This window comes from Vicugna pacos, chromosome 16, assembly GCF_048564905.1.
Source record: "Vicugna pacos chromosome 16, VicPac4, whole genome shotgun sequence".
NCBI classification, from domain to species: Eukaryota; Metazoa; Chordata; class Mammalia; order Artiodactyla; family Camelidae; genus Vicugna; species Vicugna pacos.
The window spans coordinates 17,736,294-17,761,620 of NC_133002.1; the positions used below are offsets into that span (position 1 = coordinate 17,736,294).

The 25,327-nt window shown below is 63.1% G+C and overlaps 2 protein-coding genes across 14 annotated transcripts in view; one reads left to right on the forward strand and one right to left on the reverse strand.

Moving 5' to 3' along the window:
• Nucleotides 1-14: 14 nt before the first annotated feature.
• Nucleotides 15-17,928, forward strand: SREBF1 (sterol regulatory element binding transcription factor 1). 6 transcript variants are annotated; one of them, XM_072938562.1, is made up of 20 exons: nucleotides 15-261; nucleotides 8,643-8,729; nucleotides 10,110-10,541; nucleotides 10,901-11,088; nucleotides 11,174-11,311; nucleotides 11,401-11,622; nucleotides 12,230-12,344; nucleotides 12,570-12,790; nucleotides 13,023-13,224; nucleotides 13,355-13,533; nucleotides 13,802-14,063; nucleotides 14,140-14,306; nucleotides 14,459-14,627; nucleotides 15,082-15,190; nucleotides 15,473-15,585; nucleotides 15,685-15,817; nucleotides 15,965-16,130; nucleotides 16,520-16,720; nucleotides 16,816-16,927; nucleotides 17,194-17,928. In XM_072938562.1, the coding sequence occupies exons 1-20, from the start codon at nucleotides 171-173 to the stop codon at nucleotides 17,421-17,423; spliced, it is 3,537 nt and encodes a 1,178-aa protein (XP_072794663.1). In that variant the 5' UTR covers nucleotides 15-170; the 3' UTR covers nucleotides 17,424-17,928. The 6 variants fall into 6 exon arrangements, with proteins under 6 accessions (XP_072794663.1, XP_072794662.1, XP_072794659.1 ...); XM_072938558.1 differs by lacking the exon at nucleotides 8,643-8,729 and having other exon boundaries at nucleotides 18-261; XM_072938557.1 differs by lacking the exon at nucleotides 8,643-8,729 and having other exon boundaries at nucleotides 19-261; nucleotides 13,020-13,224.
• A 597-nt stretch (nucleotides 17,929-18,525) lies between these two features.
• Nucleotides 18,526-25,327, reverse strand: part of RAI1 (retinoic acid induced 1) — a 102,378-nt gene continuing 95,576 nt past the window's right edge. For 6 of the 8 annotated variants that reach the window (XM_072938548.1, XM_072938550.1, XM_072938549.1 and 3 more), the window contains 3 exons: nucleotides 23,874-23,967; nucleotides 20,082-20,131; nucleotides 18,526-19,834 (listed from right to left, as the gene is read on the reverse strand). In XM_072938548.1, the coding sequence (XP_072794649.1) occupies nucleotides 19,727-19,834; nucleotides 20,082-20,131; nucleotides 23,874-23,967 (252 nt within the window). In that variant the 3' untranslated portion in view covers nucleotides 18,526-19,726. Of the gene's footprint in view, nucleotides 19,866-20,081; nucleotides 20,132-23,112; nucleotides 23,232-23,873; nucleotides 23,968-25,327 lie in introns of those variants that run through there. The other 2 variants (XM_072938554.1, XM_072938556.1) reach the window with 2 other exon arrangements.

Here is a 25,327-nt window from a genome sequence, read left to right on the forward strand (position 1 = left end):
GGAAGGCCCCGCCCCGCCCCGCCCGCCCGGAGAGCCGCCACCAGGGAAGGGAACCCAGTTTCCGAGGAACTTTTCGCGGGCGTCGGGCCCCACCGAGGCCGGGGCGGGAAGCGGACACTCAGAGCGGCAGCGGCGGGCCCGGCGGACCTCCCGGAGGAGGCGACTACGCCATGGAAGAGCCGCCCTTCAGCGAGGCGGCCTTGGAGCAGGCGCTGGCCGAGCCGTGCGAGCTGGACGCGGCGCTGCTGACCGACATCGAAGGTGCGTCAGGGCCGCTGGGCTCCGCACGAGTGGGGCGCGCAGGCGGCGCCGGCCTTTGTCTCCCGAGGCGGCGCGGGGGCGCGGGGTGCGGGCGCGGAACAAGGGCGATGGGCGCAGTAGCGGGGCGCGGGCTCCGTGCTGTGCGCGCGGGGCGCCCCGCGTCTTTGGGCCGGGCGCTGCGGGCCTCGCTGTCCTGTCTGCGCCGAGCCTCTCGCGCCCGCCCTGGTGTCTCGGGGCCGGGCACGTGCCCCTTTGGGCGTCTCGGCCCGCGCCCCGCGCCCGGCGCCCAGTAAGTCCTCAGCCTGGCGGCGGCTGCGGCGAGAGCTTGGGACCCGGGCGCCGCCGAGGCCCCGCCCCTGCTCCAGCCGTGACGTCAGCCGAGGTTACTCACGGTCATTCCCTCCGACTGGAGAGTTCAGCTCCGCGCAGGAGCTCTTGCGCACGCGCGCGGGCGTTCTCCAGTCCCTGCCCGCCAGGGTCCGCTTTTCGTAGCCCGCGCCGGGTATCGTTTTGGCACACATTTATTGACCATCTACTGAATACCAGGCCCCGTCCTAGGCACCGGGGGTTTTTCACCGACAGACCTGGGCTCCCCATTTCTTGGAAGCATAAAAATCCCTAGGAAACCCCACGGATATTTCGTTACATCTTGTGTCGGCGCGGGGGCGGGGGGGACAACTTCGGGTAGAGCGGTGGGGTGAGACCTGAGAGTCAGCCCCAGGACCTGCTGGGAAGGCTGTCTCCCCGCAGAGGGCCTGGCAGAGTTGGAGATGCGCAGGAGGTGAGGCTGCGCAGGTGGGCTAAAGCGGACCCCTTGTTGGCCAAGGGAACGGAGGGAGCAGCCGCCCGGCCGGCATACATCGTGGAAGCACCACTCCGGTTGTTCTATAGAGAAGGGATTTGGGGGCGACTGTGCAACAGGGACCTGTTAGGAGGCTGTTACTCCACTTGCTGATGGGGAATCCAAGCCCCCAGCAACTTGCCTCCATGGTTGCTATCCAGTTTCAGCAACGCTGGCTCAGTTACACTGGGTTGGTGGGGAAACAGGCCAAGAGCAGGGGAGTCAAACCTCCCACAACCTGGATAGGGGTGGACTTGTCCATGGAGCCTGTGGCCACCCTTGGGTTAGCAAAATAGACCCATCTAAGCCACCCACTCCTGCTCTACTGTAGCCTTGCAGATTAACCCAGCTGGCAGGGCCAAGAGTCTCCAGGTCCCAGGAGGAATGAGGGTTGAGAGGAGGGTGAGGCAGGCCTGGAGTGCCAGGATGGGGAGCTGGACTGGATCCTGGAGGCAGTGGGGATCCTAGGGGGTGGGTGGGGCAGGACAGTGCCATACTTGAATTACATGCCAGAAGGTCCTTCTGGCTGTTGGGGTGGAGGGTCCCAGCATGAGTAGGGAACACTAATTGAGCACTTACTGTATGCCAGGCATTGTGCTGACCATTGAGTCCGCCCAACAACCCCAAGTATGTAGACATAAGATTTTCATCTTACAGACGAGGGTCTTGAGGCACAGAGAGGTTAAATGACTTGCCCCAGGTCACACAGCCAGAACATGGCAGAGCCAGAATTCAAACCCAGGCTGTGGACTCCAGAGCCCACAGCTCTTAACTGGGCTCTTAAAACTGTATGTGTATATGTAGGGGTGGGGAGGAGGGGTGTACAATAGAACAGAGAACCTAGCAGGGTGCCCGCATGTGGGAGTATGCTGGGGGCCTGGGAGCGTGGCATAGACGGGTTGAGGTCATGTAGCTGCCTCCCCATCCCAGCGCCTTTGAGTCATGAGACTTAGGGCTGGCACCTGGGAGCCAGCCAAGGGCCTTGAGCCCCACTAGGCCCATGTGTCTTTCTCAGCCACACCCTCTGTCAGGTGACCAGATCTCCAGGCGGAGCTTTCACCGGGAATCCTGGGTTCGGTGGCTGAAGGCCCTAGCCTGGCCGCAGTGCACTGTGACCTCTGGTGAGCTCCGTCTCCTCTCGGCCGCCTTTCTTGCTCTTGCTTTGAGGTCCCTCGTGGCTGTGGGTGGAGGATATGTGGGAGTGGCCCTGCACAAGTGTCTGGGTTTATTGTTACTTCTGTGGCAGCCTTCACCTCCCTGCTGGTTAGCTCATCAGATCTGGCACATGCTTCTTGGTGTGGAAGAGGCAAGTGGCAGTGGCAGGCTGGTCACAGTGGCCACATCCCCCATGGGGCAGGCCTGGCTGAGGGGTGGCTCTGGGCTCTGGTGGCAGCACCGCTGGCATCTCCTCTGCCTGGGCTCCTGGTGTTCACACTGTCTTCACACCCCAGGTGTCTGCCGAGCTAGGCAGCTGCCCATGTCCCTGGTGCTGGCATCAACCACAGACCTTGCCTCCTAGGGTCCAGGCCACCCTGGTGGAGAGGAACATTCTGCCACACGTCTCCCCATGGTTTCTCGTGCCCATATCTCTCCCTGGTCCCACAAAACACCGGTCGTCTTTAGAAGACACAGCTTGACTCCTTACTGCCCAGCTCCCGGCTCCAGCACGTGGCTCCTCAGGCCCCTGACCACCATGGTTCCCCAGTGCCCCCAAGATAAAGCCCCCTCATCTCAGCAAGCCTGCCTCCTGTGAGGGTCCCCCTGCAGGTCCCACGGCACAGGCCTTCCCCGCCCGAACGCACTCTGCCCTGGTGTCGGGCCCCCTCCTGAAAGCCCTCAGGTGGAATCTGAGTGAGGCCTCTTCCAGCGGACATGTCCCGCTTTCCACTCCTTTTCCTGCCTTTTGGTACTGGCCTGCCTGACCCAGGGCAGCCAAAAGCAGAGGGCCTTCCCTGCAATGCCCTCTCTGATCGGCAGCAGGCCACCCCGGACGCGGAGACTTGGAGATGGAGGCTGTAAGACTGGCTGCCTTTTGGCCCTCACACCTCTTGGGGGACGGGGAGGAGCGGGCTGGGAGTGGTCTGGGGAGGCAGGTGGCTGGGAGTGACCTCCTGCCCGATGGTCACCTCACTGGACACAAACATCCTGAGGGACCTCGTCAACCCCAGGCAGGGGTCACTGCCGGGCAGAGGCCTGGGATCTGGACTTTGCCCCCTGAGAAGTCCGACCCGGTGGGAACTGCTGTGCCAGCCAGAGGAAGTGTCTCGGTCTGTGTCTCTTGCCAGCCACAGGCCTGTGGATGTGCCCTCTGACCCCGGGATCTGACTGGGCTGTGAGACCCATGTCTCATGTGGCCCCACAGGGGGATTGTGTCAGGGGAGGGGAGCGCCTTCAAAATGGGCTTGGGGCTCCTAGGGAGGGGGCTCTTTGAGGCTGGCTCCAGGTGTGTTGCTCCCTTGCTGGGTTCAGGACATGGTGGGAGATGGGACAGGCCTGGGGGTCTATCCCCTTCCCCGCCCGGGAGAGTGTGTGGCCTGGAGAGGCCCATTCTGACCTGGAACCCTGTTCAGGCCCCCCCCCCCAGCTAACTCCTAGGTTTCTCCTAGCAAGCCTGTCCCTCCCAGTCACACCCCAGGCCTGCCCTCCTGGGGCTCTGGGGTCCCCATCCCCCCTGCAGCTGGAAGGCTGGAGCCCAGGGGCCTTCCAGGTCTGCCCCTGCTGTGTGACCGTGGACGAGTGGCTTAACCTCTCTGACCCTCAGGTTCTCATCGTGTCCCTGGTGTAATAGTAGAACTGGCTTCCTGGAATTGTGGGCATCAGATGAGCTCATTTAGGTCAGGACACACAGTAGGCCCTCAGTCAGTGCAGTTAGGACCATCATCACCTAACCAGGACCTGCTACCCAACACGTTTAGCTAAACGGATGTTGACAGTGTTGGAAGAGCCTGTGTTGGGAAGTTTCTGGGATGTTCTGGGCTACAGTTCCAAGTTCTGAGCATCCACCATTTGGTGATTCTCTGCATGGGAGACAAGGTGGGGCTGGGTAAAGCCAGTGGGGGCCCCGGTGCCCGGCAGGGACTGCTGTTCAGGCAGAGAACCTCCTGGAGAAGGTGTTTCTAGTTGGGGAAGCAGGGTCAGAGCAGAGCAGGTGTTCCTCAGTCTCTGGCCATAGCTGATGGTTTGCTGCACAAAACCCCTCCAGGCAGCCTTGGGAATGCAAATTGCAGCACCTTTCAAGTTCCAGTCACACAGTGGTGGGAACTAAGGAAAGCGACCAAAGGTAAATAAAAATAATAAAACGCAGTGCTGGTGCTGCTCTCAGGAAAGGAGACACGCTGCAGGAAAGGTTGTAAAGGGGCTTATTTTTCCAGAGAGCAGCCCGGCAGCTCTAAAACAGCGTGCTGCCTTTGAATCAACACACACACTTCAGGTTTAAAACAGCTGCGGAGGAGCAATCCAAAAGGGGAAAAGAGGTATTTGTGTAAAGAAATGCACAGCACTGTTTAGACCAGGAATGGGGCTCGGCAGGAGGGGACTCCCCCATGTTGCCACTGCTTCAAGCCCGTAGGTTGTTTTTCAGACGCCAGAAGGAGCATGTGCCCCGAGCCCACGTGGGGGAACACGGTGTTGGAAGTGGTGCTGGCCAGCATTTTGTTGAATGGCCATGTTCAGGGTCACTTGGCCTGTGTGAGGGGGAACTGGGGTGTGGACTAGTAAAGATGAGAGGAGCATCTGAGAAGACACTGGAGCAAGTTTTAAGAGAGGAATAGGAATTTGCAGGTCGACAAAAGAGACTGGGAAGGGACTTCCTGGCAGAGGGAACCTCCTAGGCGAACAGGGCAGTGTGGCGGCGACATTCAGCAGTGAGCAGTGCTCTGAAAGTGGACTCAGATGGCGGAGACCAGCAGGGGTGGGGCTGGCAGCCTATACACCCCTCCATCTGGTCCCTTCTGTGCTCGGCCCTGTGGTCACAGAGCTGGCCCCGGCCTTGGCCCTGCCCTGACAGTCCCCTGACAGTGATGATTAGGAAGGCCTCCGAGGGGAGACTTCTGCTGGCTGAGCCTTCGAGCCGGGGCCGAGGTGCATGGGCTCGGGCGTTGGCAGGCCTGGGTTTGTGACCCAGATTCTCCACTTGGCAGCTGTGGGGCCCTCTGCACCTTAGTGTCCTTGTCCATGTAGAGGGCTCACGCCCAGGTACACCTGGGGCCCCGGTCATGGGCCATCCCATTCCAGGAAGAGCCAGCATGTGCGCGCACCCCGGGCAGCCCTGCACACACAGAGGGCAGCCTGTGCCCCTGTTGCTCACAGCACCGGCTGAGGACATGTGGACCTGCAACCTGGGTCCTCGGGAGGCTTGAGGGTGTGCCAGTGGGAGCAGCAGGGATGGGTGGCAGGCTGGGTGCAGCCCGGCTCCCCCTCGCTGTCCTGTGCCCTCCACCAGGGGACAGAGGCGGAGCCGTGCTGCCGTGCTGCCGCTTCGCACCGCTGGGCGGTTTTCACAGCTGTGCAAATTTTGTAACCTGCTTGCATGGGACACTTTGCAAATCCCTTTCCTGCCCATTTCGTGAGAATTGGTGTCCTTGGCTCAGGAGACAGACAAACGTGGGTTGGAATTCCAGCTCTTGGCTGCCTCCCTGACCCCCACCCGCTTGGTTCCCTCTGTTCCAGCCACACCGGCCTTCTCGCTGTCCCAACATTACACCAAGCATCCTCCTACCTCAGAGTCTTTGCACTTGCTTTTCCTTCTGCCCAGGACATCCTTCCTCCCTCCTGGCCCATGCCCTCATTTCATACTCAGATGTCACCTCCTCAAAGAGGCCTGCCCTGACTGCCTCAGTTCCTTCATGGTGCTCGTCGCCACTGCACCTCCATCACTCCAAGTGTCTGCAGACCATTGGTCTCTGTCACTGGAACATAAGCTCCATGAGGGAGGTCTCCATGCCATGTTCCTGTACCCCGGTGCCTGGCACAGGCCTGACACACAGTAGACACTTAGGAAAGGGCAGTAGATATTGTCAGAGAAACAGATCTGGGCTTCATGGACCAGGCTGTGTAGGGGAGGTGGTGAGCTCCCTGTCCCAGGAGGCATGCAAGCAGAGTTTGTTGGGGTTTGAGGCCTCATGAAGGTTGGATGGGCTGTAGGCTTCTCTGATGGTCAGAGCTGGGCTCCTGCAGGTTCCTGGTGTGGGGCTCTCCCAGGATTTCCATCAGGGCCTTACAGAATAAACAGGCCAGAGAATAAAAGGTGCCCCACATCTGCCTTCGGAGGGAGGTTTGAAGGCAGAGCCAGGGAAGGCAGGAGGAGGTTTCAGGTTTCCTGTCAGGGTCCTGATAGAATCAGGGCAGGAGAGGAAAAGAAGGAAGACAGGCTGAGGAGGGGCAGGGAAGGTGAGAGATGGGATGGGAGGCCAGGGGGCCCACTGAGGCCGAGCCTGCACCTCTGTTCTTCCATGTGTTCACAGCATGCACACAGGAGCCACCTGGCCTTCTGAGTCTCCCTTGTGCGGGAAGCTGAGAGAATGGGCCACACTTTGGGAGCCCCAGCCAGCCTTTCAGACCCACTGTCTTGGCTCTCAGGGACTGGGGTGAGGCAGGAGGGGAGCATCCTTAAATTGTGCACTCTGGGCACCTCTCTCACCTCCTAAAATGCCGCACTCCAAGGCCAGGGGTGAAGGCTCAGAGAACGGGAGTGACCTGCCTGGCATTACACAGCAAGTGGTGGTGGAGGGAAGGCCATCCCCTTGGCTGTGGGGCTGGCTCTCCACTGGCCACCCCAACTCTTAGCCCTGGCACCCAGCTTCTGCAGAAATTGGTGGGCAGATCTGGCTCCAGGGGAGAGTGACATGGGGGCCGGTCAGGAAGGTCAGGATGTGGCTGGTCCCTCCACATGCCACCAGGTACCTCTTACCTGCTGTTTCTTAGCTTAGGTTGTGTCTCTCAGGCCAGCCCTCCTCTGGAAGCCTTTTCTGACCCCCTGCCTGCTCAGTCTGGGTAGGATGGGGCAGAGCACAGTGATGTGAGAAACGAGAAACAAAAGAGCAAGAGAGGAGAGAAGGGCAGAGAAGGATGGGTGGGGAGGGGGCAGCCAGCCCTGGGCCCTGCCCTGCAGTCTCAGGCGGGATCTGACCTGCTGTGTTCTGGCTCAAACACTGGGGTCACAGTGAGGAGGGGACATTGCCATGAGGTTTGAATTCGGGCCTCAGTGTCTTCCAGTCTCAAGTTACACAGATGAGGTCAAGGCCTTTCCAACAGCAATGCCGTGTTTGTTTTTTGGGGGTGAGGGAGGGCGTGAGCACCCCTGGCTGAGGAGAGGGAGGTGTAGGTATCAGGGGAGAGGTCTGTTGCCCTTGGCACCCCTGCAAGGCCACAGAAGGACTCAGGCAAAGGGGGAGTGGGTGTCAGGGGAAGAGGAGGTTGGTCACTGTCCAGCCTCCTGGAGAAGGAGAGCCACCGGGGCGGGCCGGGTCTCCAGCTCCCCCAAACCACCTGCTCAGTTGGCCACCAAGGCTGCAGGAGACCAGGAGAGGGAGGCTGGCCTGGGTCTGGGAGTTTGCTTGAGCACAGAAGCCCAAGTTGGTAACCTGGGCTGCTGGCCAAGCTCTGTTCATCTGTGTCTGGGTGTTCAACTTTAACCTTACACAGAAGGGGAGATAAGCCCAGGTACCCCTTCAAAGACCCCCGGAGCCTGTCACCCCAGGGCTTCCTCAGCTTCTGTCCCAGGAATTGGGTTCCCTCTTGGCCTCCCCCTACCCTCCTCTACAGTGAGAATGTGAGCCAGACCCCCCATGCCAGACCCAGCCCCCTCTGCAAAGGGACACCTGTGTGGAGTCAGCTCTTGTTGTTACTGTCTGGTTGTGCACTTCGGGGTAGGGGTTTCCCTACCTCACTCTGGCACTTACGTGCTTACCCGGCTGGCCAGGTCCATGGGGTGGGGCGAGGCCCCATGCCGGGCTGCCCCAGGAGGGGACGGTCCCCACACCCACAGCCAGGCAGCCCCGAGCTTAATGAAGCGCCTGCTGGCACTGAGCGCCGCACTCATTATCCCGTTTTCTTGTCCCCGTGGATGCCAGGGACATGTGCTTGTCCCATTTTCCGGGGGCGAACTGGGGCTTAGCGCGGTTGAGCCCCGCTCAGGGTGTCAGCGAGCCATTGATTTCGCTGCGGAGTGCTGGGGCGGCCCGGCCCGGCCCCACGCCCGCTCCGCCGCACCTCTCGGAGGTGCTAACGGAGGTGGGGGAAGCTGGGGGAACGTGACCGCCAGTAACCCCGGCGGACGTCGGCGCGGAGCGGGTTAAGGACTGGCGTCCGCTAGTAACCCCGGTCCGATTCCGCGTCGCGGGCGCAACCCGAGCCTCTCGCCGTGGGGGCGGGGCGGGGCCGAGGCGGGGCCCCAGGAGGAGGTGGCGCGGCGCTGATTGGCCGCGCGCGCTCACCCCATGCCCGGACCGCGGCCCCTGGAGGGCGTGGCTGGCCGGCGGGGCGGGGCCGGCGGCGGGCGCTCCGGGCGCTCCGCGGCTTTAAAGCGCGGCGGGACGGGCAGGTGAAGTCCGCGCGCGGAGACCAGCCGCCTGGGCCCCCCGAGGGGCGCGGGCCGCGGGCCGCGGAGCCATGGATTGCACATTCGAAGGTATTTTTTTGGAGGATCCCCTTTATCACAGAGCTTCCATCTCCGCCGCGGGGTCCCCATCCCCTGTGCCCCTGGGAACTCCAAAAAGGAACGGGCCAGTTCCTGAGGGAAGGTGTAACCGCTCCTGGCTCTCAGGGGAGCTGGCGGACCCCTCCCCAGCCTCAGTAGTTACCCCTACCTTAACCTCCAGAGTGACGGGGTGGCTTCCCCACATCCTCTGCTCCGCAGGGAAGAGGGCCAGTTGTCCTCTGTCTCCTGGGGCCCCCTTCTGGAGGCGCATCCTGGGCTTACCAGACAGACAGCGGGAACCCTGGGTTCCGCCAGTTCTTCTTTCGGAGCCTCAGTCTCTCCATGTGTCAGGGGGGCTCATGAAAACTGAGCTGAGGGAGGTCCTGCAAGTGGAAATCCTCTATGCCTGTGCTCCCTGCGTGAACCTGGAGGGCCCGCGAAGGGTTTCTATTCAAGGACCCAGCAGGGCTGAGCCTGGTTCCCTGATCTCATGCTGTTAGGGGCCACAGGAAGGACCCCTCCAGGAACTTTCCTGCCTGGGCACCTGTCAGTGGGAAGGAATCAAGCAATGCTGAGTCCCCTGTCCGTGCCACTGCCTGCCCAGCAGCCCTGCCAAGAAGGGTCTAACCTTTTTTGTTGTACAGATGAGGAAACTGAGGACCAGTGAGAGGGAGCTCCTCATGGCGGGGTGGGCAGAGCCAGAAGCTCAGGCTGGGTCCCGCAGGTTTGCTTACCGGTCCTGCAGGGCACTTTGACCCAGTGAGTGGCTCCCTCAGTGGGTTAGAGGGCCCCAGGCTGACCCAGTCAGGCTGTGAGTCGCCAGCTGGGGGAGAGGGCCTGTGGCCAGGCTGGGGCTGCAGCAGGGAGCTTGTCCCAGTCTGTACGAGGAGCAGAGAGTCAGGACAGACAGCATTTGCTTTTGTAGAGAGGAAACCGAAGCCTGAATGGCCGGTCCCGAGGCCACTTGGCTGCAGACAGGATCTGGGCTTGTGCCCAGAACACACAGGGACACACTGCGTGGCACACATGTGGCCAGCGCCTGGCAGTGCCCCAAGCCTCGGTCTATTCCACAGAGAAATGGGTTGGCGAAGGCAGTTGCCGAGTCGGCAGTGGTGGGTCCGGGCCCCAGCTCTGCCTTAGCCTCAGCAATGGGCAAATTGGTAGGCCTCAGGGGGCCTCCCCTGCCTGGAGCTGACCTTGTCCAGTGCTGCAAGGCTGTCTGAGGCACCAGGCAATGCTCCGGGTGTCACAAGTGCCCAAGCTTGGGCTCATGATGTTGCTCCCACATGTATCCCTGGGTGGTTGGGGCGAGGGTGGGGTGCAGCTGGGCCACCCTCTTGGCCTCTGCTCACCCAGCTTCTCTCTCCTCAGACATGCTCCAGCTCATCAACAACCAGGACAGCGACTTCCCAGGCCTGTTCGACCCCCCCTATGCTGGAGGCGGCACAGGGGGCACAGACTCTGCCAGTCCCGACTCCAGCTCCCTGGGCAGCCTGTCCCCACCTCCTTCCACCATGAGCTCCCCTCTTGAAGGCTTCCTGGTGGGGGCCCAGGCCACACCCCCGCCCTTGTCCCCTCCCCAGACTGCACCCGCCCCACTGAAGATGTACCCATCCGGGCCTGCCTTCTCCCCTGGGCCTGGGGTCAAGGAGGAGCCACTACCACTGAGCATCCTGCAGGCCTCCGCCCCACAGCCCCTGCCCGCGGCCCTCCTGCCCCAGAGCCTTCCAGCCCCAGCCCCACCGCAGTTCAGCTCTGCCCCTGTGCTGGGCTATCCCAGCCCTCCTGGAGGCTTCTCCACAGGTAAGGGGGCGTGTGGAGGGAGGGGGGCAGCAGGAGCCAGGGAGAAGGGTCTGTGGTGGTCAGTAGAGGAGCGTGCGGGCCTTAGAACCGGGTCTCTGCCCTGCTGTCTGAGGCGCCCTACTAGGAGTGTGTGCCAGTGCCCGAGTTGCTGGGTGAAGCACTGCCTCCCACTCTCCTGGGGTGGCGGGGGTGGCTTACACACTTGCATCAGAGCCCCAGGCAGGGGCTGTCCAGATGGGAACCGGAGGCCACAGAGGGCAGTGACTCACCCAAGGTCCCATGGTGGTAAGGACCCAAGGGGCGGGTTAAAAGCAGGTTAGGGTGGCCGATGTCCGCAGCCCCAGCCTTTACCTCTGCAGGGACCCCTCCAGGGAGTACCTCGCAGCCGCTGCCTGGTCCACCGCTGGCTCCCCTTCCGGCGGTCCCGCCTGTCTCCTTGCACACCCAGGTCCAGAGTGCGGCCCCCCAGCAGATGTTGACAGCCACAGCCACGCCCATGGCGGCTCCAGGAACCACCACGGTGACCTCACAGATCCAGCAGGTCCCGGTGAGGGGGTCTAGCCAGGCATCAGGGAGGTGGCAGCCCTGGGCCCAGACCCGCATCCCACTGCTGAGGCCTCACCCATCCTTAGGTCCTGCTGCAGCCTCACTTCATCAAAGCAGACTCACTGCTCCTGACGACCATGAAAGCAGACGTGGGAGCCTCCGTGAAGGCGGCAGGCATCGGCTCCCTGGCCCCCGGCACAGCCATGCAGGCAGCACCCCTGCAGGTGGGCGGCAAGTGGGTGTCCCGGGCAGGGTGGGGGCCTGGGGTCTGCAGGCCTGCATGCCTGCCTGCTAACCGCGTCTGGCCTTGCAGACCCTCGTGAGCGGTGGAACCATCCTGGCGACAGTGCCGCTGGTAGTGGATACCGACAAGCTGCCCATCAACCGCCTGGCCGCCGGAGGCAAGGCCCAGGGTTTGGCCCAGAGCCGTGGTGAGAAACGCACAGCGCACAATGCAATTGAGAAGCGCTACCGCTCTTCCATCAACGACAAGATCGCTGAGCTCAAGGACCTGGTGGTGGGCACAGAGGCCAAGGTGCGGGCGGGGCCCCCCACCTGGCAGCCCTGGAAGGAGGAGAAGGGTGGGCTGAACCAGACAGGCAGGGCCTGCGCCTTCCGACTTCTCTGGCCCGGGAGCCCCGTCTGTTCAGCCAGGCTTCGTCAAGGCCCTGTGCACCATGGGCTCTTCTGGGCACTGGGGGTTCAGCGGCAGACACACAGAAACCCTGCTGTGGCTCCAGGGGGGTGCCAGGGGTGCCAGTAGCCGGGGCGGGTAAACATTAGGGTGTGCCCGCTGGAGGAAGGGAACTGAAGCAGAGTGAGGGATGGTGAGAGTTGAAAACCTGACTTGGGTGGTCAGGGAAGGCCCCACACGGGTGACATATCACAGGAGGTGAGGTGCGGAGATGGTGGCGAGGAGGACAGCAGTTAGCCAGGTGCTGCTGTTTGTGTTTTACCTATTAATCCTCATGCCCTTCCTGGGAGGTAGGTTCCACTAGGGAAGTAACATTCCACGTGGAAGGAATAGCAGGTGCAAAGGTCCTGAGGCAGCCGTGTTGCAAAACAGCCCTGCCCCTTTTGCTTAGGTGCCTACTTGTCTGCCCTGACTGGCCACCTGTGCTGTCTCCTTTCTCCTCCTGCAGCTGAATAAATCTGCTGTCTTGCGCAAGGCCATCGACTACATCCGCTTCCTGCAGCAGAGCAACCAGAAACTCAAGCAGGAGAACCTGAGTCTGCGCACTGCTGCCCACAAAAGCAGTGAGTCCCAGCTTCCTTGCTCCCTTGGCTCTGGTCCTGCCTCCGGCCCTGTCCCATCCCTGGTCTCACCTTAACCTCTGACCCTACGAGGGCCTTTCACCCCTTCTTTGGCCTTCAACTGGCCTTCAGGAGCTAGGCCAACTCCCAACTGCCCCCAGGCCCTGAGCTCTGATTTGGGGTGTGCTAGAGCATGTAGCTTTTAGCCTGCTCCTTTCTGGTCTACAGAATCTCTGAAGGACCTGGTGTCGGCATGTGGCAGTGGAGGACACGCAGACGTGCCCATGGAGGGCATGAAGCCAGAGGTGGTGGACACTCTGAGCCCACCACCCTCAGACGCCGGCTCACCTTCCCAGAGCAGCCCCGTGTCCCTTGGCAGCAGGGGCAGTAGCAGTGGTGGCAGTAGCAGTGACTCAGAGCCTGACAGCCCAGTCATTGAGGACAGCCAGGTTGGGTCCCACAGTGTTGCCCCCTTCCTGTCACCCCTCGATATCCTCTGGGCCCCAGGACTGGATCAGGCTCCTGACACGTCCCACCTCCCAGTTTATAGACAGAGAAACTGAGGCCTGGAGCCGTGTGGGGTCCCACAGTAAGGCCAGGTGAAGTGTGATCCCTCCTTCCCTGAGCCGAGCTCTCTGGGCCACTCCAGCCCCGGTCTCACTGCTCTGCCCACCTCAGCAGGTGAAGCCTGAGCAGCCGCCGTCCCCATACAGCCAGGGCATGCCGGACCGCTCCCGCCTGGCCCTGTGTGCCCTCGTCTTCCTCTGTCTCTCCTGCAACCCCTTGGCCTCCCTGCTGAGCAGCCGGGGACCCCCCGGCCCCTCCGATGCCGCCAGCATCTCCCATGGTCCGAGGCGCAGCACGCTGGGCGCCGAGGGCAGAGGTAGGACAAGCCAGCTGGGGCGTCGCTGGGAGAAAGGTGGGAAGGGGTCTCGGGATGCAGACCCTAGGCCTGTGGGCTCAGGACTCTGGGGTTGCTGGGAGCCATGTCTACAGCCCCTGTCTGCCCCCAGATGGCCCTGGCTGGGCCCTGTGGCTGCTGCCCCCGCTGGTTTGGCTGGTGAACGGGCTGCTGGTGGTGCTCTCCTTGGCACTTCTCTTTGTCTATGGAGAGCCAGTCACGCGGCCCCACTCAGGCCCCTCTGTGCGCTTCTGGAGACACCGCAAGCAGGCAGACCTGGACCTGGCCCGGGTAAGGGGCTGCGCCCAGGGGTGGGGGTGGGCGGGGCAGGGACCCCAGGCCGTGTGTCGGGGGGTGCTGGGCCCAGCATGCATCTGCCCCGTCCACCCATTCTAGTCTACTTCTCTGACCCCCACTGACCCCTGGGGCCCAGCTCACGCTTCCGGGGACACTGGTGTCACAGGGAGAGCCCCAGGTGGAGTGCTCTTCAGGGCTGGAGGGGTGGCATGTGTGGAGGGGCTCCGGCGCCACCTTTCTAACCCAAGAACCTCATCCCCAGGGGGACTTTGCCCAGGCTGCCCAGCAGCTGTGGCTGGCCCTGCGGGCTCTCGGCCGGCCCCTGCCCACCTCCCACCTGGACCTGGCCTGCAGCCTGCTCTGGAGCCTCGTTCGCCACCTGCTGCAGCGTCTCTGGGTGGGCCGCTGGCTGGCCAGCCGGGCCGGGGGCCTGTGGAGAGATGGGGCTCTGCAGGCGGATGCCCGTGCCAGCGCCCGCGACGCCGCCTTGGTCTACCACAAGCTGCACCAGCTGCACGCCGTGGGTACGCGGGTGAGGGCTGGGCCCAGGGCGCCCGCCGCCGCTGCGCCTGCCGGGCCTCACACCCTCCTGTCTTCCAGGGAAGTACCCAGGCGGGCACCTCGCTGCCACCCACCTGGCGCTGAGTGCCCTGAACCTGGCAGAGTGTGCGGGGGACGCCGTGTCCGTGGCCACGCTGGCTGAAATCTACGTGGCCGCCGCACTGAGGGTCAAGACCAGCCTCCCACGGGCCTTGCATTTTCTGACTGTGAGTGGGTGATGGGCTGGCAGGGACAGGGCCGATGGCTCTCTAACGAAGAGCTGCTGGGTTCAAGCAGTTGGTCCGAGGGAGGGCTGCCCTCCGGCGGGGGTCTCAGCCCAGGGTTGGTCCTGGTGTGACAGCCCACCCCTCCCCCACAGCGCCTCTTCCTGAGGAGTGCCCGCCAGGCCTGCCTGGCACAGAGGGGCTCGGTGCCGCTTGCCATGCAGTGGCTCTGCCACCCCGTGGGCCACCGTTTCTTCGTGGACGGGGACTGGGCCATGTGCATTGCCCCACGGGACAGCCTGTACAGCGTGGCCGGGAACCCAGGTGCCTTCTCCCCCTCTGCCCCCCTTCCCCTTTCCCTGGCCCCATCCTTCCTCCCCCAGTCCCATTCCTCATGCTCATTCCTGTCCAGTCCCTGGTCCCCTGCCCCTGCCCACCCTGTCTGTAGCTCTGCCATCTGCTGTTGCCACGGGGGCTGTAGGGATGGGGAGGCCTTCCTGGCTCTGTCTCAGCTGGGGCTCTTCAGAGGCAAACAGGAAGACAGGGATTTGGGAGCAGGTGGTTGGTCTGGGAGGTGCTCCCGGGCAACATAGCTGTGCAGTGACGGGGTCAGGGAAGGGTGTGTGTCCAAGACAAGCTATCCTGTCCGAGGGCAGGGATGGAGTATTAATCCACCAGCTTTCATCTATCTCAGAGCCAAGCCCACCCATGCCCAGGAAAGGGCCCAGGAGGGGTAGGGCCCCTTCCCACTGCCCCACTCACCCACTCCTCCCCACAGTGGACCCCCTGGCCCAGGTGACTCAGCTATTTCGTGAACATCTCTTGGAACGAGCACTGAATTGTGTGGCCCAGCCCAGCCCTGGCCCTGGATCGGCTGATGGGGACAGGTGAGCGGCCCTGTGTGCCTCACTAGGCCAGAGGCCCCGACCCTGGCGTCGGGGAAAGGCTCTGTCAGGCACCCGTGTAGGTGGCCAGAGCTGGGCTGCTGTCCACTCACTGTGTGGCCTCAGGTGCACCCCAGTTCCTCTCTGGGTCTCAGCTTCCCCCTTGGCCCAGCAGCAGGAGACAGCAGCACTTTCTGGAGCCAGGAAGTCAGGTTGTGCTGTGGGGGTAGGTGAGGAGGGCCAGTGCCCCTTCAGGACACTGCCACCTGTCCTCTCCTGCCACAGGGAGTTCTCAGATGCCCTCGGGTATCTGCAGCTGTTGAACAGCTGCTCCGATGCAGCTGAGGCCCCTTCCTGCAGCTTCTCCGTCAGCTCCAGCATGCCCGCCACCACCACCGGTGAGCCCCCAGCACCCCCAGCCCCAGCTCCACAGCCGCTTGGCCTCGGGTGCTCTGTGGCCGAGTCTCAGGGACCCCTCCCACCCCCTGTCCCTGCAGGCACAGACCCAGTGGCCAAGTGGTGGGCCTCACTGACAGCTGTGGTGACCCACTGGCTGCGGCGGGATGCAGAGGCGGCCGAGCGGCTGTACCCGCTGGTGGAGCACCTGCCCCGCGCCCTGCAGGAGTCCGAGTGAGTGTGCCGCCCCTGCCAGTCTTTGTTGGGTGTGGTTGGGGTCCCCGCCATTTTCTTCCCACGAAGCCACAACGAGGACAAAGGCAGCTTAGTGAGGGCTGGAGACCTGGTCTGACCACCACACCTCTGCCTTGGCCCCAACAGGAGACCCCTGCCCAGGGCGGCTCTGCATTCCTTCAAGGCTGCCCGGGCCCTCCTGGGCCGCGGGAAGGTGGAGTCTGGCCCAGCCAGCCTGGCCATGTGTGAGAAGGCCAGTGGCTACCTGCAGGACAGCCTGGCTGCCACACCAGCCGGCAGCTCCATTGACAAGGTGAGGGGTGGGGCTGGGGGCCTGGCTGGTCGTTCCCCTTGGGCTGCAGACTGCAGGGTCAGCCCAACAGCACAGAATGGGGAACCCAGCTGACCTCGCTTGCTGGCTAAGGTTCGAGCCCAGGGGGGAGCAGGTGCCCCTACCCTGGTGGGGTCGGGATGAGCGCAGTGGCAGGGCCCTCCTTGGAGGCTGCTCCCTAGGCAGGTGGGGGCGTGGGGGCCTGGAGAGCGGGCGGCCCCGCGGTGCATTGCTGTTGCATTGCACGTGTGAGGCGGGTGCAGTGCCTCGGCAGTGCAGCCCGGGGCCGGCCCCTGGCACCGCGGGCCCCCACTCTTCCCTCCCTGAGCTGGAGCCCCTGACCCCTGCCCTGCCCTGCCTGTCACCCCCAGGCCATGCAGCTGCTCCTGTGTGACCTGCTCCTTGTGGCGCGCACCAGCCTGTGGCAGAGGCAGAAGCCACCTACACCTGCCCAGGCCTCGCAGGGCCCGGGCGGTGGGGCCCAGGCCTCTGCCCTTGAGCTGCATGGCTTCCAGCGGGACCTGAGCAGCCTGAGGCGCCTGGCGCAGAGCTTCCGGCCTGCCATGCGGAGGGTGAGTGCCTGGGCCCCTGGGCTTGCAGTGGGGACTAGAGGCGTGAGGCAGGAGTGGGGGCCTGGCCAGAACCTCACCTGGCTCCTCCTGCCCAGGTGTTCCTACACGAGGCCACGGCCCGACTGATGGCAGGGGCCAGCCCCGCGCGGACACACCAGCTGCTGGACCGCAGTCTGAGGAGGAGGACGGGCCCCTGCAGCAAAGGAGGTGAGAAGGGCCGACCGCCTAGGCGGGGAGGGCCCCAGGCCACTTGAAGGCTGCAGACACTTGAAGGCTGTGTAAGACAGACGGGGACGGAGGGATGGGATGGCTCACCGGAGACCACTGACCTTAGTGGACACGCGACTGTGCGCTCGGGTCTCAGTCTGTGCTCTGCTGGGGGGCGGGAGGGGTCAGGCTGACGGGGGCGGGGCCGGGCCAAGCCCCACCCCGACACGGCCCCGCCCCTGACGTGCCCCTGTGCGCGTGCGCAGGCGCAGCAGCCGAGCTGGAGCCGCGGCCCACGCGGCGGGAGCACGCCGAGGCCTTGCTGCTGGCCTCCTGCTACCTGCCGCCCGGCTTCCTGTCGGCGCCGGGGCAGCGCGTGGGCATGCTGGCCGAGGCGGCGCGCACGCTCGAGAAGCTCGGCGACCGCCGGTTGCTGCACGACTGCCAGCAGATGCTCATGCGCCTGGGCGGCGGGACCACCGTGACGTCCAGCTAGACCCCTGCCGGCGGCCAGCGCCCCGTCTCGACGGCCGAGGGCAGCGCCGAAGACCCCGAGGCCCACGGTTCGCCCGCGGTCTGCATGGTCCGGGGCGGGGGATGGAGACCCTCGGGGACTTCCGCACCTGACGTGGGAGCCTGCCCAGCCCGCGACCCCACTCGACGAGCGGCGGCCAGGATGGTGCTGGCCTCTGGTGGCCGGCCGGGGGATTGCCGGGGCCGGGCCGCCGCCGGGTGTCACCTGCTCCGAGGCTTTCCCGCTCCGTGCAGAGCGAAGATAGGGGTGCGTTTCACTGAGCCGAAGGCCGGACCTGGCCTTCCCCGCCAGCAGGGCGCCCCCCCGCGCCTCTCTCCCTTACGGGGAGACAGACCGGCGCAGAGTGCAGGTCGGGGCGCGCCAGCGTCCTGGCCTCAGGGGCGCAGTATTACTTTGCCTTTCGCAGACTTTATTTTCTTAGGTTGAGAAGTTTTGTACAGAGAATAAAACATGAAATTATTTATAATCTGGGTTTTGCTCCTTTGAGAAGGGGTTATGTGCTGCCCAGAGGGCAACCTATGGGCCGTCCCTACCCCCAGCACCCAGGCAAAGGCTTCCTATGCCCACCTGCTATATGGGACAAAATTTCCCCCCTTGAGATGTTATGGGAGGCCAGGCCGCTCGACCTCTAGTTGACCCAGATCCCACTGATCACTGGGCCACAGATTTGGGCTGTATCATATTGTAACTCCTAGGGCCCGGATGGTCTCAGCTGTTCCTTCTTGCTGCCTCTCCCACCTTCTACCCCTTCAGATCCCAGGGTGGCATGGAGGGACACTGTGTTCTTGGGGATCTGTTGACAGGAGGAGCTACAACCTGGGTCTCCCTGTGTGTCTGGGATGTCAGTCTCCCCTCCCGGACCCCTGTCCCCTGGGCAGCTGTCTGCTCACCTGTGGCCACGTGGGTATAGTCTGGGCAGCAGGGCTTCTGTCCTGTTCCTGCAGTAACCTAGAATCCCCGACTCCCCATTCCTGTCCCCAGAACCCCACCCTCCATCCCACCCTTTCCCTGAAGCCCCGCCCCTCCCCCAGGACAATCTGGTCAGAATCCACTGGCTGCAGAATTCCAAAACAATCGTCGTATCTTTATTGACTTTTTTTTCTGAATGCAATGACTGTTTTTTTACTCTTAAGGAAAATAAACATCTTTTAGAAACAGCTCGATACACACAATCTTCAGTGTGAAGCAATATACTAATAAGAACACTAGTCGTCTTAACATTTACAGTCTTCATATATATTATATATATGTATATGTATACATATATATACACTGTATAACGAGGCTGGATATAATACACACGTTCACCATTTTACAGTCATATGTACAGGAAGTTGCTAGGGCGGCCCCGGGCTGGGGCTGCGTCAGGCCTATCGAAGCGTGGACAGAGCTGAGGACACGGACGGACAGGCGGACAAACCGGCGGGCAGTGGCCCGGACGGTGGTGGCTGCGTGGGGAAGGGGGCATCGCTGGAGCCCCCTTCTCCGCAGGGCCCCTTGCTGAGGGGCGCACGACACACGGAGAAGCGAGCATGTTCCCAACATATATACATTCTATGTGACATATATATAGAGGGGCACACAGGTGTGTACGTGGATCTGGCGCTGTCTCCACTCCCGTGGGAGTGACGCTGCGGTCCCTGGAGGCGGGTGGTCGTGCAGAGGGACGGTAACGCGTCTGCCGGGGGTGCACTCTGGTCGAGACTCTTGCGCTCTGGGGAAGGGGCGGCCTGGAAGGGGGACGACCAAGCCAGTAGGGGCCAGTCCCGCCCACGCCCGGGGAGCCTGCATCCCCTGAGCATGGGACCCAGACTCTCGGCCCTGCCCGACCGGCACGGAGGTTCTGACCGAGGCTGATCGGTTAGGGCATACAGCCTCCAGCTCCTCCTGCGCCGGCCTCGCCCTCTCCGGAGAGACTTCGGCTGCCCCCGCCCCCAGCCTCGTTCAAGGAGGGACAGCCTCTTCCCTGGCTCTTCGGACCCCACCCCACCCCAGGGTGCCCGGCTGCGTGCCACGACCGACCCACGTGGAATGTGCACCACGTCGTCCGGGAATTTCCAGGGGTGAAGCGTGTCCCCAGACTAGACGCCTTCCACCCCCACCCTGGCCCGGCTCCCCCTCTCCAAGCCGGGCCGGGGGATGGGGACGAGAAAGCCCTGTATCGTCCGGTTCCGGGAGCAGACGGATCCGAAACCTGCTTCCTTTCCAAGCCGGGACCACTCGCCGCAGCCAGAGGCGGCCAGATCCAAGATCCGGGGTCCGGATCAGGGATCGGCTCTGGACCCGCGCAGGGCGCAGCTCAAAGGCCCGGGGGCTGGGCAGGCGACTCCGCTCCTCGGTGGCGGGCGGGCGGGCTCCGGCGGCTTCTCCGGCCGTGGGGTGGGTGGGTTACAAAGGCAGCCTCTGCACGGAAGAGGAGAGCCGCGGCCGCCCGCTGTGGATGGCGTGGGAGTAGCAGGGGCTCCCTCCTCCAGGCCCGCCCCGTCGGCGGCTCTTCCTTCCTCCCGGCCCCCACCTGGGACGGCCCCGCCCCCAGCACCTGCCGGTCTTTAAGTAGTCCCGGCCCGCACGTGCCGTCGGCCCGGCCCCCGCCCCGGGGGAAGGCTCGTGATCACCCACCTTATGTTTGGGGCATTTCAAAGAAAAGTTCTCTTCGATGAAGATGCAACCTGTGAGCAAAGAGAAGTTTAGCGGTCAGGACAGCGTCCTATCCAGCTGAGAAGAGGGCCCACCGCCCACAGGCCCTAGGCTGCTGGGTTCTTTCCGAAGAGTAAGTCAGACCCTGCTTGAAATCCAACAGTATACGAACTCCACCCGCCCTCCAGCCCCACAGGCCTGATTGTCCTTGGCTCTCGCCTTCCCTCCTCTCTGGAACACCCCTTTTCCTTACGAGGCCTCCCCGGACTCTGCAGTCTCACCCTCCGCCCCCAACCTCCTGAGCCACACTTTGCTGGACCACACTGGTCACTCCCTCCTAGTGGTCTCTGCCCCACTGCAGGGCAAGCTCCCAGCCCAGCCCCGAGGAGGCCTTGACACCCAGGGGTGCTCAATGAACCCATGCTGATGGACTGGGCAGGGTGGTGCACTCCCAGGCTAGACTCCAGCCCCAGGTGAGTGCATGCGTGCGTGCATTGTGAGGTCGTTCCTGTGAGGCCCTGAGGGGCAGGCTGACCTGAGCATGCAGGCAGGGGCGAGGAGGGGATGGAGGTCCCAGGTCTGAGTGAATGTTAGCACAAGTCTGAGTGAGCGGGGTTCTGCCCACCTGGTGAGCAGAGGATGGCTGGGGGTGGGGGGCCTTCATGGCTCAGTCCCCTGCCTGCTGCCACCGAGGGAGGCCCTGACTTTCCCCTGGACCCTCCACACACCACCCGCTGGTCCCCTTCTGGGCTCATCCCCTGCCTCCCCAGGGGATGCTGGCCACTGATCTGAACAAACTCGAAACCCACAAATAGCCAATCGAGTCCTTCTCCTGCTCACACCGTGGCCCGCAGCACCAGGGCAGCAGTGGCCATAGGCAGAGCGGGAGGGGAGCAGGGCTGGGGAGTCTCCAGAGCTGTCTCCCCTCTTGGCTACCCACCTCCCGCCAGAGCTGGGGCTCAGGCCTGAAAACTGCCGGTGGGTCTCTGAGGCAGACCGTGTGCTCCCTTTCGCCCGCTCTGGCGAGTCAGACGCGGTTCCAGGATCGAGCTCACACTTTCCAAACAGCATTGGGTGTAACCCCCCAGCCCGCTGTGCACTCAATGCTCCCACCCCTGCAGGTCCCACAGCCAAGGGCAAGGGGCTCCGGAAGTGAAGGGTGGGAAGGAGTGGCTCCAGAACCATCCTGCTCTGCAGCCCAGCATCCACACTGGAGGTGGGGAGGAAGGGTGGGTAATGCAACCCCCACCCACTCCCATGTCTGCACCTGGGGAACCGAGACCCAGCTGACAAAGTGGCCCTGGGACCTGAGGGCTGAGAGGCTCTGCCTTTCAGCGTGCGGGGGTTAGTGGGCCTGGGCAGCTCTGGTGCCCCGGGGCCTGAGGGCCCAGACCAGACACCTGTACAGCGCCCCCATAAATCCCTGCTTCCAGACCCCGGGTTGGGCAGGTGCAAGGTGCCCACAGGGGGCCAGGTGCCTGGGGCTCCCGCCTGCCCCACCCACTCCCTAGGTTCTTCCTGCCCCCTCCCTGCTCCCAGGCCAGAGCCAACCCCTACCTTGGGCCCTGGGCTTCCCAGTTCTCCCACCTTTTGTGGCTGCTGTTCCTTGGGTGCCCAGGGCTCCAACCACCCATACCCACTCCCCACAGTGGTACCTCCTCGAACCCTTGGGCAGACACCTCAAGTTCAACCCCAGAGGGAGCCGCACGGTGGGACTGCCTGCCCTGGCCCTGCACAGCCCTGTCCTGTGCCACGTGGCTCCACAGGCCCTCCCGAGAAGGAGGGAGCCGGCTTGTGTCCCTCACACTGCCCATCTGGGCTGGACGCAGGGCTCAGTGTGGCCAGCTGTGCAGCTGGTACCGCGCCTGGGCCTGCTGGTCGGGGAGAGACCATACTGAGCGGAGAGGAGCTGGCCCAGCCGGGGCCCTGGGTCACCCAGCTCAGTAGAGCTGACAGCAGACCTGCACCCCTGGAAGAGATCATGGAGGTTGGGGTCTAAGCCTGGAAGGGCCAGTTGCTAGTACATTATCACTACATTCTGCCCCAGACCCGCTCCTCCGCTGGGGGAAGCTCGGCACGTCCCTCTCATCCCTCACATCACGGCCCATGCTTCCTGGGCCTGGAAGCCTCTGGGGTGCGGGCTCTATGCACCAGCAACCTTCTCTCCCACGACTGCAGTGCCCTGCTCTAGGCCCTCTCCCTGTCCCAGTCCCGGCAGCTCTACAGAGGCCCCTGTTACATGGGGAGTCCTTAAAAGCCTTCACTGGAAGCAGAGCTTGTGTTGCTCCAAGCCTGGTGTATACGTCCCACTACAAACTAGCAGCTGCCCACCTCCCTGATTTCTTGAGGACTGGCTCCAATGTCACCTCCTCCTAGAAGTCCTCCTGGATTCCCTCCCAACTCAAGATGAATCTCTCCCACAGCACACTCTCCTCCTTGTCTGGTCTCTGTAACTTTGGGCAAGGATCATGGTTTTCCTGTCTGTCTCACTCAGACATGAGCCCCCAGGAGACTGGAGGGGACGGAGCACAAGATGTGGCGCCTGACAGGGAGTCACACTCTGGTTCTGTTCTGTCCCTGCGGCAGGTAAGGCAGCCTGTCTGTAAGGAAGCACCTGGAGGCAGCGCAGGGGCCTGAGGCCGGGCTGGCAGAGTGGGCGCCAATGTAATCACTGCGGCAGGAAGGAGGCAGCTCGAGGCAGCTATTACTGGGAGTATGGCCACGTGTCTGGCCGAGTCCATGTTAAAATCTGGTTCACACTGCTTGCCGAGTGGGAGATGGAGCTGGAGAGCACCTCCGCATCCTGCTCCAACTGCCCCCTCCCTGCAGGGTGCCAGCACCTCAGCCCTCGCCAAGGTGCTGTCATCACTCAGTCCCCTGTGTGCTTCTGCGGGCAGCTCAGTGGGGGCTGATGCTGAGCAGAGGGGTCCCTGGGAGTGGGGGTCCCACCGGGAGGTGCCTCTGCTCTGTCATCATGCGGTGGGGTTATGATAACCTCACCTCCCTTCCAGGCCAGAGAAGGGAGAGTAAGGGCGGGGGGTGGGGGGCAGAGGTCACGGGGGCCGGCCCCCAAATAGGACCAGGCTGCACTGTCTGGGTAGAGTTCAGAATGTCACTTCTTGCTCCAAACAGCTGCAGAAAGAAAAAATTATTACAACGTCTGTTTTACAGATGGAGAACTGAGTGTGGAGACAGACTGGACCTGCCCAGCCCACACACCAGGGTGTGGGGCTCCGGGCTCTCTGGCCCAGGTAAGCTGTATTCTGTGTGCCTGGTACTGGTAGGTGCCTTATAAATGCCCGTGGGATGAGTGAGTGAGTGAGTCGGAGGAGAGGAGAGCAGACACGGGGAGGCCTGCTCCTGCCCCCAGACACACCGCCCTGCTTAAAACCTTCTGTGGCTCTCCCCTGTAGCCAGGAGGAGTCTGCTTTGAATCTTACCTCCTCCCACCTCACTCAGTTTTTGTTACTGAAGTATATCCTTCCCCTTTGCTCAGCCCAATGAACTCCTATTCAGGCTTCAAAGGCCTGCCCCCAGTATCCCTTCCTCTCTGAGGCCTGAGACCCTCCCCACCTCTGGGCATCCCTCCAGTGGGTGGCTGGGCACTGATCATCCACATCACCAGCGCTGCCCAGCACAGGGCCCAGCTGAGAGAGACATGGGAAGATAAGGAATTGCTGGAGCGGCAGGTAGAAGTCGGGGGCCAAGGGGGCTGAGTTGGAGGAGCTGCACCCAGAGTCCCCACCCTTCCTGACCCCTCGGGCTGGCTCTTACCTGCATCGCTGGCACACGGGTAATGGTATGTGTGGGTGCATCCTTTGTGGCAGCACCCGATGGTGGCCCCGGCTTCTTGGCAGCTGGAACAAGTCTGGTTGGGAGAGAAGGAAGACCAGTGAGTCTACAGCTGGGCGCTTGGCTCTGCCCCTGCTCCTTCCTCCCAAACGGGCCCAGAGACGTGGCGGAAGGAAGCGCAGTGTGGGGCGTGCGTGCCTGCAGGGCTGCTTCCATGGCAGCCCTGGGCTGGCACCTTGGGTGGGGTTCTCCTGGGGTGGAAAGTGACCATTGCATGGACAAGCATGTGGGTCTTGGTGTCTCAGACTTGGGTGTGTGTGTCCCGGCTCGGACACCATGCACTGCGTGACTCAAAGTCTTCCTCCCTTGTCTGTATGGTGGGGACACGCCTCCCTCACTGAGCGTTTATGAAGGTTAAATGAGCAACTCTTAAGTGCCCAGCAGGTAACAGGCACTGCAGGCCAGCCCCCACCTGGTGGTGCTGGCAGCCATGGCCGCGGGGGTTTCCGTACACAGGGCCCAGCTTGCCCTCCCCCAGTGGCTCCCCCCACAGCCCTCGAGGTGAGTAGCTTTCCTGAACCCCACTTTACAGTGAAGCTAAGGCTCCCACGCCAGGCCAGAGTGAGAAGCAGCACTGAACCCAGAGTCAGATGCTTGACTTGGGGACAGGCCGACCCCCCACCCCAGGGCCCAGGAGGAGGCAACAGCCGGGGCGTGCACACAGCGCTCGCGTAAGCCCCAGGCCACAGGGCACGGCAGTTCGCCCGCAGCGGTCTGCTGAGCTTGGGGGCTGCCCCAGGTTGGGCCCAGCTGTCTGTAGGTGGACGGAGAACAGGATGGCCCCCAGATCCCGGCACCACAGCCACACTGTGCGGTGGGGAGTGAGGTGCGGGAGGGAAGCCAAGAGGGTGGCAGGCCCACACCCAGAGGCCGAGGCTCTAATGCGAGTTACTACAGCTCATGATGTGCCAGGCACGCGGTGGGGGGGGCCTCCACCTCGTAACAACCCTATGGTGTTGGCATTAGCGTTTATTTTGCCCAGGTTAGCAATGAGAGCTCAGAGAGGCCAGGTAACTCGCCTGAGGGCACACAGCCCCCTAGTGGCTGGGCTGGGCTTTGACCCCAGCAACCCAGCTGGAGTGCAGGTGGGCTTCATCCCAGACCCTGGACAGAGGGGGACTGCCCCCAGCAGCTGGGAGGCCAGGGGTGAGACTCCTCCCCCGCTACTGGGCTAGCCTGAGCAGTGCCTGGGAACGGGCCCCCTGGCACCAGCTGGAGTGGGGCAGCGCAGGCTGGGGGTGAGGGTACATCCCAGCACACCAGGTGTTCACAAGATGCCTTCTGGGTGGGGCTGAGCGCTCTAGGGGATCTGCGGCCCAGTGTCCCCACCTCCCGGTCCACAAAGGGTGTGAGGCAGGAGGGCACCCCCAGACGAG

Excerpts from the sequence above, each read along its gene's own strand:
- SREBF1 (XM_072938561.1), top strand. The coding sequence starts at position 171 with ATGGAAGAGCCGCCCTTCAGCGAGGCGGCCTTGGAGCAGGCGCTGGCC. Across the intron at positions 262-10,109 it reads GCTGCTGACCGACATCGAAG|ACATGCTCCAGCTCATCAAC; the intron begins GTGCGTCAGGGC and ends CTCTCTCCTCAG. Across the intron at positions 14,064-14,139 it reads GCACCAGCTGCACGCCGTGG|GGAAGTACCCAGGCGGGCAC; the intron begins GTACGCGGGTGA and ends CCTGTCTTCCAG.